This window comes from Nilaparvata lugens, unplaced genomic scaffold (assembly GCF_014356525.2).
Source record: "Nilaparvata lugens isolate BPH unplaced genomic scaffold, ASM1435652v1 scaffold5162, whole genome shotgun sequence".
NCBI lineage: Eukaryota > Metazoa > Arthropoda > Insecta > Hemiptera > Delphacidae > Nilaparvata > Nilaparvata lugens.
The window spans coordinates 101-11,221 of NW_024091057.1; the positions used below are offsets into that span (position 1 = coordinate 101).

Below are 11,121 nucleotides of genomic sequence, written 5' to 3' on the forward strand. Positions count from 1 at the left end.
AGGCCTTAACAGCCTTAATTCACTACAAATGACCAAGTTAAAAGACCTTCAGATGAGATGAAGAAATGATAGTTTCCTGAGCACATCATACAGACTGTTATTTTTAAATGTAATCTATGTTTTTCAGAAAATATTAATTAGAGCTTATTATTTTCCATGATCTGACATTCCATCTCTGGTTAAAATGCTTGTTCTGCTTGATAATAAAATCAAGAATAACTAATGCTGTGTATCTTGATTGAATACTACTGTACTTATTATTTGGAAGCTAAAATGCAATAGGCTGTAATCAGTTTGACTTATTCTTATTGTAATGAAGATGGAAATTTAGGGATACCTCGTGCATAAAAAATGTAAACAATCGGCTCTGTTATCTGTTGAACGAGGATTAATGTTTGCGATATTGTGAACTATCTCTGTTCAGTGTGACTCATCCAGTTATCGATTGGAGGTGTCCATGAAACGCTACAATCTGTTTTATTGCAAAATAAAATTTTCATGTAGTTGAGTGAGCAGTGAGTCGAGAGACTGATAATGTGAAGTGTTGCGATAAATGCAAGTCTTTAACATGCAAGTCAATGGAGAAACAAACGACGATATGGAGGTATTCCAATATTTCCTGTAACTAGTTTCAGTTCAGTTTTTTCAAACAATCCTCATACTATTTTTTAAAAATAGTGATTATGAAATTTTTAAACGCTTTATCTCTTTTAATATTTTGTGATTTTGGATTTTAAGTTAAAATATTATTGTGGCTGGGTTCTCAATCAGTGGTACTTGAATATTGAATGTTATGTTGTATCCAAACGAATTTAGTTTTCTATTACATATCAATATTGAAGAAATAATAAACCAATTAGGATACATGTATAAGTATACCAAATAATAAGTACAAGGTAGTTGAGTTCTCAATCAGTGGTACTTGAATATTGAATGTTGTATCTAAAAGAATGCAGTTTTCTATTACATATCAATATTGAAGAAATAATAAACCATAAGGATATATGTATAAGTATACCAAATAATAAGTACAAGGTAGTTGAGTTCTCAATCAGTGGTAATTGAATACTAATGTTGTATCTAAAAGAATGCAGTTTTCTATTACATATCATTATTGAAGAAATAATAAACCAATTAGGATACATTTATTAGGATACCAAATAATAAGTTCAAGGTAAATGAATATTTTGGATTTAAAGGATCGAATCTTCTTTGGTTATTCCTCAGTTCCTCATTGATTATCCTTTTTATCAATCTCAGAAATTTCGCATTAAGCTCACCAGTTATCTCTTTCTACGATCACCTCTCAATTTCTCACTTCATAGTAATTTTATACATTGTAGCTTTTCAAACATCAATTTGTTGTCGTTGAAGATTCTTATTAACTATTGCTTCATCTAAAATTTTCATCAATTATGTGAACACTGAAATTTGTCTTTGAATCTATTTGTGTTACATATTTATAAGCCAAAAGCTAGAATTCTAGTTATTTAAAATTCTCTGTTATATTAGTATCATCTCAATTCTTTATGTAAAGCTAAGCATAAAGTTCTGTTAGGCTATATTATTCAAAGCTCACTTCATATACTTCATTCTCTCATCATCATCTCTCTCAATCATTACCCACGCACAAGCCTAAGAGCTTATGTGGGCATCACCCTCAGTATTATTATCTTTCAGTTCATACATTTGTCATATTATTATTATTAGTATATTATTATTATTATTATATTATGGAGATCTAAATAGATTCTCACGACGAATGAGATAAAATATATTATTATTTTATGATTACTCTAATTGTAAACTGTCATATTATGTCAAATGAGGAAAAATTTGAATATAAAAAAATTATAATATTCAGGTAATATTCTATACTTTATTTCATGCTCTGTCCTTGAGGCACTGTGACACAACTGTTGTTATATCATTTCTGAAAATTCTCCAACTGTGAGAGGTAACATGTTGAAAATAAGAAATATTTATAATTATTTATTATATCATATCATTTTGTAATCCGCGTTTAATGGATTGCATTTTGTAATGTATGAATTTGAAGAATGTGAGAATATTCGTATTTCAGTAGCATAGAGTAAAGATTTCATGATATTACTTGTAATCAATACCTTAATACCTTGTCTCAATCAATCAATCTCTCTATTCAAGACATACAATGTATATGTACATGAATGCGTCATCAATAAAAATACTTCTAATTCTTAAACATAAAACTAGAAAGATAGAAAGAACACAACAAAAAAGAGACAATACAATAACAAACAAGGTAGGTAATGTATCCCTAATTCCCCGGGCAGAATTCTTCAAACTATAAATTTCTAACTCTATTAGGTTCTTTTCAACTCGATTTTGAATCTTGCCCTATCCGTTTCTCTCCTTATGATACTCGGGAGGACCTGATGAATTTCATGCCCCTATACACTGGCCTTTGTTAAAATTTTTCTCTCCTATGTTCCATTATAATGAAATCATTTCTATATCTTGTATGGTAATTGTGAACATTGATTGCCTATTGAATGAGTGCTCCTATAGTCTAGTAGTAAGTGAATTCAATTGTGTTGCAGTCGTTTGAAGACCTGGAGTTCAGCCTGCTGGAGGAGAGGCGTGCTGTGCTGTCGCGACGCGAGGAGGTAGGGCGGGAGGCGTCGGAGGCGGCCGCCAGGTGTGGCGAGCGGCGGGGGCGGCTGCAGGCGCTGGAAGGGCAGCGACAGGCGGCAGAGACGCAGGCAGCCGCCTCCGCTCATCAGCTACAGCTGCAGCGGCTCCAGCTGCTAAGGCATATCGAGGAGGCTCGCAGTCGACTGATGCTGCTCGACCAACACAGGGTTAGCAACTTTTACCCTGACATCAAAAAAAAAATCTCAGTAATTTTAATCGTGATTAATTTTAGGATAACCAATCAGAGAAGTTGGTTCTCAATTAATCACGATTGTGATTAATTTTAGGAACTAATTAGAGAAGTTGGCTCTTGATTAATCACGATTATGATTAATAATTTTAGGAGAACCAATTAGAGAATTTGGTTCTTGATTAATCACGATTGTGATTAATTTTAGGGTAAACAATTAGAGAACTTGGTTCTCGATTTATCACGATAGTGATTCATTTTTGGAGAACCAATCAGAGAAGGGTTATCAAAATGTATAAACCAAGGATGATAAAGTATTAGGAGTGGATCCCCACCCCTCCCACCGAAGCCGCTTATTTGGACGGCAGCCATCTTGTGGTAGGTAGGAAAGTACATGCTCTTATGGAGAAAGCTTATTTTTTGTTGATTTTCAATGATTTATTACGATTTTTAAAATTTTAATCATGGTATCTTTATTCGCTGCATATGGGTGTACTAATCGTGTATCGAAAAAGTCACCTGATACATTTCACAGGTAATTATTAGTTTTATCATGTTTATTGCATTTAACATTACTTGTTTACTATTAAAAAGTCAATGATTTCTCTTTGAAATAGTAGGCTAGATATTCTTGAAAACTTCTTTTGTATGAAGAAAAAATTTTTTATATCATCGATTTGAATAATAATGTCAACTGTAGGAGTGATTTAAGAATTTACCAAAAATGTGGCAAGCCACCAACAATGTTTACACTAAACTTTGATGTAGGTCACCCGCTTCAAATTTATGTTGTTATCGAATTGCTATTTTATTGTGATAATAGTCGTATGAATTTTGTTCAATTTTGAACAACTAGAAATTTTAAGACAATTAACTGGGCTAGTAAAGTGAACTTCAGTCCCAAAATTGTGACTTTGGTGCGACCAAACATTTCATTATTATTATTATTATTATTATTAAATATGCATCCAAATAATCTATATATACAAAGATACCTTTACAAAAATAATATAGATGTAATTATGTGTATTATATGTATTATATTAAACATTCAAATGCAATACAGTGGCTCTGGAAGAAGAACTGAATATTTTCTAAGGCCAGAATAGTAGCTCTGAAAGAAGAACTGAATATTTTCTAAGGCCAGAATAGTGGCTCTGGAAGAACTGAATATTTTCTAAGGCCAGAATAGTGGCTCTGGAAGAAGAACTGAATATTTTCTAAGGCCAGAATAGTGGCTCTGGAAGAAGAACTGAATATTTTCTAAGGCCAGAATAGTGGCTCTGGAAGAACTGAATATTTTCTAAGGCCAGAATAGTGGCTCTGGGAGAAGAACTGAATATTTTCTAAGGCCAGAATAGTGGCTCTGGAGAAGAACTGAATATTTTCTAAGGCAGAATAGTGGCTCTGGAAGAAGAACTGAATATTTTCTAAGGCCAGAATAGTGGCTCTGGAAGAAGAACTGAATATTTTCTAAGGCCAGAATAGTGGCTCTGGAAGAAGAACTGAATATTTTCTAAGGCCAGAATAGTGGCTCTGGAAGAAGAACTGAATATTTTCTAAGGCCAGAATAGTGGCTCTGGAAGAAGAACTAAATATTTTCTAAGGCCAGAATAGTGGCTCTGGAAGAAGAACTGAATATTTTCTAAGGCCAGAATAGTGGCTCTGGAAGAAGAACTGAATATTTTCTAAGGCCAGAATAGTGGCTCTGGAAGAAGAACAGAATATTTTCTAAGGCCAGAATAGTGGCTCTGGAAGAAGAACTGAATATTTTCTAAGGCCAGAATAGTGGCTCTGGAAGAACTGAATATTTTCTAAGGCCAGAATAGTGGCTCTGGAAGAAGAACTGAATATTTTCTAAGGCCAGAATAGTGGCTCTGGAAGAAGAACTGAATATTTTCTAAGGCCAGAATAGTGGCTCTGGAAGAAGAACTGAATATTTTCTAAGGCCAGAACCGGATATTTTATGCTTCGAAGACGAGGTTCTAAGACCTGATTTTAATTTCCTACAGAAATGTAAGGCTGTTGTTGGCATCAAAACCATTGTTTGAAAAACTGTTTAAAATTATATTTTTTCCATTGGTTACAGGATAGTAAGAAGCAGAGCCAAGATGATTTGGACAGGATATCGAGGGTGACATCGGTGCACCGATGGAAGTCTCAACCAATTCACTCGGCAGAAGAACAATAGCATCCTTACAAGAAATTGAACGGAATAGGCAGCTGCATCTCGCTAAACAAGGTAAGCCACAACTCTTTGGATTTTTAACAGAAATGTCCTTATAGATATGGGAATATCATCTAGGATAGAATTGATATGCATCCAAGTAAATAGATTGGTAAGATTGATGGTCACTTGACAACTCGCGTAGGTTGTCTCATTTTTGCCAAAAAGATCATTTTGATTTTTATTTCAACCCAAGGATTCCAACAAAAAATTTATAAAATTGTTGGAACTTTGACCGCTTGAGCCAACTATAGTGTTGTACAATCGCTTCCCGGTGATTCGGAACCCACCTAAAACTCCATTCTTATCACCATCCGCCTCATCACCCACGCACAAGCCTAGAGCTTATGTGGGCATCACCCTCAGAAAAAAATCATTGTCAGTCGATGAAAATGTGCAGTAGGTACAAATTACAACCACCACAGCACAATTTCCGCCAATCACCCTATAGCTTCAGTAGTTGGTGGGATGCCTATTGAATTTGAAACCTGTATATTTTTGAGGGTCAAAGTGGTGTGACAGGTATGACTAAATTTGATCATAGAGAAAAGATAGCATAAATAGATATCCCATGGTATAGGACGTTTATGTTCCAAATGTCACTGTTAACTCAAGACCCAGTAGTTGTTTTTGGTAACGCTGGTAGTCTCTCATACTGTGATCCCGGCCAAAACAGTAATAATAGGCAGTTGTAGGCTAACCGTCCACTGGAACCGTATTCAACCGATCCGTTCGGCCGTTGGGTCGGACGAATCTGCCGGCCAAACACGGTCGTCCATTGGAACCATTTTCGTCAGTCTAGTTCAGTAGTTGGGTGGTTGCCAATTATTGAATTAACTACTAACATAGCCACCAACATTTTTCATAAACAATGATTATAATTGAGATTTTTAAAATTGAATAAACAAATATCCACTAAATTAGTTATTCATTACAATAATCTTACCTTCAGATCCTATTTATTCTGCAATCTTTGTCCACAGATTCCTTGAACATCACGACGATGATATCTTTTGCCTCGCATATCCCACAATGGAACAAGCTCTTGAACCAAACTTATTAACTTTTTCATTGACCATAGTTAAACTTTATAAAACAGAACAAGTTCAAAAAACAAAAACAGACAAGACTGTGAAACAATTTTGAGGTTAGGATGATGTTGTCTCAGCTAGACTTCGGCCGGATAGAGCCGGAAAATCCCATTCAATTCGGATCGAAAACTTGATCGGCCGAAGACGGCCGTATGAACCTGTTGCAATGGACGTGTATCTGTAGACAGTTGAAATTGAATCATAAACTACCTATACCATGGGATATTTTCGTATGCTATATTTTCTGTGTGTACTAACGCAATGTTTTTTTAACTATTTGACTGTATACTTTATATTATAACAACAATCAAATTAAATAAAAGTGGAGGTTAATTGTTGGTTGTTGTGTTAACAGGTAGCCTGGTGATAGAGGAGGAGCGGAAACGCGTGTTGGAGCTGAAGAGAAGAGTGCAGGATGAGGCGCGGGCAGAATGGGAGGAAAGGAGACAGCGCGAACACAACTGCCACTCACTCAACAGTGTCGGCAGTGACGAGTCCAGTCTCACCTCCAGTGACCTCCACACCGAAAGGTCAGCTATAAACATTATTATAAAAATACTTCACTATATGGCCTACTTTTTAACATTAATAAAAACAATATAAAAACTTGTAGTACCTTTATTATTAAAAACTTTAAAATCTTTCAACGAATAGCCTAAGTTATGGTTGAAAACTAGTCGTTGAAATATTTTAAAGTTTTTTATAATGAAGGGTACTACAGTTTTTATATTGTTTTTATTGAATTTATGCGTAATGTACAGGGTTGGGTGATGAAGTATGGAAAGATTTGGCATAGCTGTTATATATACTCATTTTTGTATGAACGAACATTTTCTTTTTCCAGTATCTACCTTGAATGTTGCCATTTTTGACCGAGCGAAGTGAGGTCTAAGATTCAAGTGTCGATTTGTATGTCATCAGCTATCAAAATGAAAAAGTTTCTCAGGAAAACATTTTTTTTTCAGAACGTTACTTTTTGAGATATGAGCGCCTAAAGTGTCCATTTTTGGGACAGAACATTTCAAATTCGGTAAGAGAAATCCATGAGATTTAGAGGATAGATTCTTCATGGTATTGTTGATCTGTTGAAACAAAAAATTTCTGAAAATATCATTTTTTGAAAAAGGTATTCAATTTACCAAAAATAACTCAACTAAAAGTTATTTTGGTTATTTCAGTAAATTGAATAACAATCTTGAAAATTGATATTTTCAGGAAATTTTTGTTTTTCCAGATCAACTATACCATGAGAATCCATCCTCTAAATCTCATGGATTTATCTCTTACCGAATTTGAAATGTTCTGTCCCAAAAATTAAACTTTAGGTTCTCATATCTCAAAAAGTAATGATCGGAAATAGTTATTGTGCAAACTAGTGCGCAAGTGACAGTTTGCTGCACCGAAAGAAACGGTTACGCGGGCGGAATGGTTTGTTGAGTGCAGCAGAGGAACTTTGCGCACGTATTTCACATTATTTTTTTCCTACAGTTACCATGAATATGAAAAGTGGGTATTATGGGTAAAATTGCCTGAAATGCATCAAATGTATATGTGGGTAATGTTATTATTAATAAATGCAATTAGAATGGCTGTGTGGTGTGTTGAGTGGTGGGGGGGGGGGGCGGCTGTGTTCTGAATGAGGTAGCTGTGGCTGTGTGGCTGTCATCCACTGCGCCCCATATTATGACACACGTGCTAGACCCACAGTCACTGTTACCAACTCATTGTGATTTTGCTGCACTGGTGCTCCATATAACCTACGAACTATTTGCGTTGTCATGTTGCAAATCTGGAGTGCGGAAAAATTTTTCCCGCACTAGAGCGGAAAAGTGATTCTTTGCGTTCTGGAATCAGTGCAGCAATGGCCACTTTTCAACGTAACTGTAGGAAAAAAAGTTTTCCCGAGAAAACTTTTTCATTTTGATAGCTTGATGACATACAAATCGACACTTGAATCTTAGACCTCACTTCGCTCGGTTTATTTTTAGCCTTTTCACAGCCTTCACATACACGTGGAGCACTGAGTGTGGACAATAATATAAGAAATTCTAGCAATAGAACGCTCAACGCTTCGTAGATAATGAATTTTTTAACGTTTACATGAGTGTATGGACACAAACGGACGCCATCTAACATATTCATTTACCGTACTTAGTAAATGTTTAATTTTTTCAACTCCTCATTATTGTCAAAATTGCAACATCTAGATACATACTGGAGAAGAAATTATTGAGTTCTTTCAAGAATGAGTATTTAATAGCTATTCCAAATCCTACATACTTCATTACCCAACCCTGTATTATGTGAATATGTAAGTAAGAGAAGATGTCTCCGGATCCCTAATTGTGATTTAACAAGAATCTTGTCCCTAGCATGAGTCAAAAATAATTATGTAGTCATTGAAAGCAAATTGAAACGAGTAAAGTTATATTTTTTAATGATGATAATGTACAGTAATATCAGAAAAGAATAAACCCATGATAATGTACCACTCTGAAATATGAAACATATTATAATTTTTTTAGAATATTGTTGATCTGTAAATCCAAGTATGTAAAAGTCCGCAATTATCTTTATATTGAGCAACATGTTTGAGACAATTCCTTGAAATGTTCATGCAGAGGAATTTTTCAAATTTTCATAGAGAATCTTTGCTAGCAATAGTTTTTCAACCCTTATCAAGTTTTAATAGTTCGAATATTATGCTACAGATCAGTTATATCCAGCACATATTTACCTATTAATTATTGCAGAGGGGGCTTCATAACGCTAAAATTGATCTGATAATAGCATTCAGATAATAAGCAAGTTGGTTGTTGAATTGATCTCCCATCTTATAGAATGAGTCATATTCTTCTTTAAGTGTTTGTTCAAAAAATTATGCTATAGCGCACTCGTAGAGGGCTGATTGGCTCAGCGGCTAGAGTAGTAATTAATCAAAGCGATTAGATAACGGCTGCTGCAAGGGTAAGTTACTTTCAGTCGAATCACTGTGTTCAAACATATCTTAATATTCTATTCATCCCAAAGTGATTGGATGAATAGAATTTTCAGTTTCGGTTCAATCGTTGTTCCCTAAATATGTCTTTCATAAGAATTTTTTCACTGAAAACACAAATTGTCATGGTGCACCAAATTCAGTTATTTAAGATGGACCAGTTTTCTTTCAGTATGCTTTCTATTGAATATAATTTTTTTATTTTAATCTATTTTTCGCGCTAGCAGTGAAGATGTTGAGAAACGACTTCAATCTCCTTTAAATGGGAATAAGACTGATGTTACTATAGGCAACAAGTATCAAAGGTAAGAATATTCAAAGCATTTCATTTTTAAAATTAGTGTAAGCTTGACAACTAGGAGGGAAGAACTAATTTGGCAACTGTAACTACAAAAACTCAGTATTTATCTGAAAATTGCAAATATAAAGTGAAATCTTAATGGTTGATTTCATGTAGGTACTCTATGAATTTCAGTGGTCCTTCTTTCTATTTTCGTAGTGGACAAAATCATTTTATCAATCAAAACCCTCCAGTCGCTTTCAATCTGCTTTCGAATTTGTCACAGCTGATTCAAATAATGGGACATCATACATCATTTCTTAATATCATTCACGCTATTTAAATCATTTCATTAAACCTTGGCATATTTATTTGTTTGCATAGAATCTACTTTATGGATCATATATTATGATCTGCTCTTGGCTCTTGCATTTGTTCAGAATTTACAAATCATCCTCACCAATTTCCGTTGAAAATAAACATCACGAGAGTGGACTCGCATTTATTGTTATTAGTGTGGAATCGCTGGAAATACACGCATTTTACATTAGAGTTGACATCATTATAAGACTCTATAGTTCAGTGACTCGGATTCTCGGTTCAATAGACATTTCCTTACAACCAGAATTCTTGTTCCAACATAAATATTTCAATATGTCTAGCTGAGGATGGGGCAGGTGTAGCCCCGAAACTATGGTCCTTCTGTTAAAGGACCTTCTCTTTAATTTAGTGAATTTTCTATATTTTTTTAGACTTTACTATATTATATTATACTATTAATATATTAGAATTGTAATTTCTGTTGTGTAAAGAGGGCTATTATGGGAAGTATCTCTTCCTGGTGTCCTCATATTGTAATCTAAATAAATAAATGAAACAAAATTGAAGTGGTTGATGAGTGCAGTGGAGGAGAGCAATCAGTACCAAAAAATGAAACTTGTAATGAAAAATCGACCAAAGACGAAAGTTGCAGTGAGAGGCGGAAAAATGACGGTGCTAATGAAGAATCTCTTCACAAACAAACTGAAGAAAATCCGGAACAAGTGAAAGTGAATGGTGTTGCACATGAATGTACTGATGAGAGAATGGAAGTCAATGAAGATGATAAAATTAATTATATGAATTCTAGTGATAACGAAACTAGTGGAAAAACAGTACAACATCTGTGTCTCATTTATTCATTGTGGAGAAAGACTACAATATAATAATTATCATCAAAAACAATCAATTTTTAAATATTTCAATAACGTAGGTATATCAATCGTTTAAACCCCACTCAACACTGAATTTCTAATGTAAAGTAATTATATGGTTATGAACTACACTTTTTAAACTTATCAATGAAATCGTATTAATGATTGAATCGATGTTGTATTTATAGAAACTAGATCTTGTGCTTTGAAACAATAGTATTTTTCAAAAAAGATTATTTCTCAATATTGGCAATCAAGTTAACCGTATCAAAAACTGAACATAAAATTCAACAAAAGTAATCGCTTTCGATTATTGAAATGAATCATCTATATGAATCATATACAATTGAATATACAACTGAATCATTATACAATTCAATATTATTTTGTTAGGGGTCAATGGTTATTGAAACGCTGGTTGTTGAATGGTAATTGTAATATTGTGAATTCACAGTGTCAATACAGT

General features: G+C 34.1%; 1 protein-coding gene across 1 annotated transcript; it reads left to right on the forward strand.

Annotated features, from left to right (window-relative positions):
- Window positions 1–568: 568 nt before the first annotated feature.
- Window positions 569–6,671, forward strand: LOC120355903. Its single transcript, XM_039444646.1, has 4 exons — window positions 569–604; window positions 2,583–2,843; window positions 4,956–5,108; window positions 6,540–6,671. The coding sequence occupies exons 1-3, from the start codon at window positions 569–571 to the stop codon at window positions 5,055–5,057; spliced, it is 399 nt and encodes a 132-aa protein (XP_039300580.1). The 3' UTR covers window positions 5,058–5,108; window positions 6,540–6,671.
- Window positions 6,672–11,121: the final 4,450 nt, after the last annotated feature.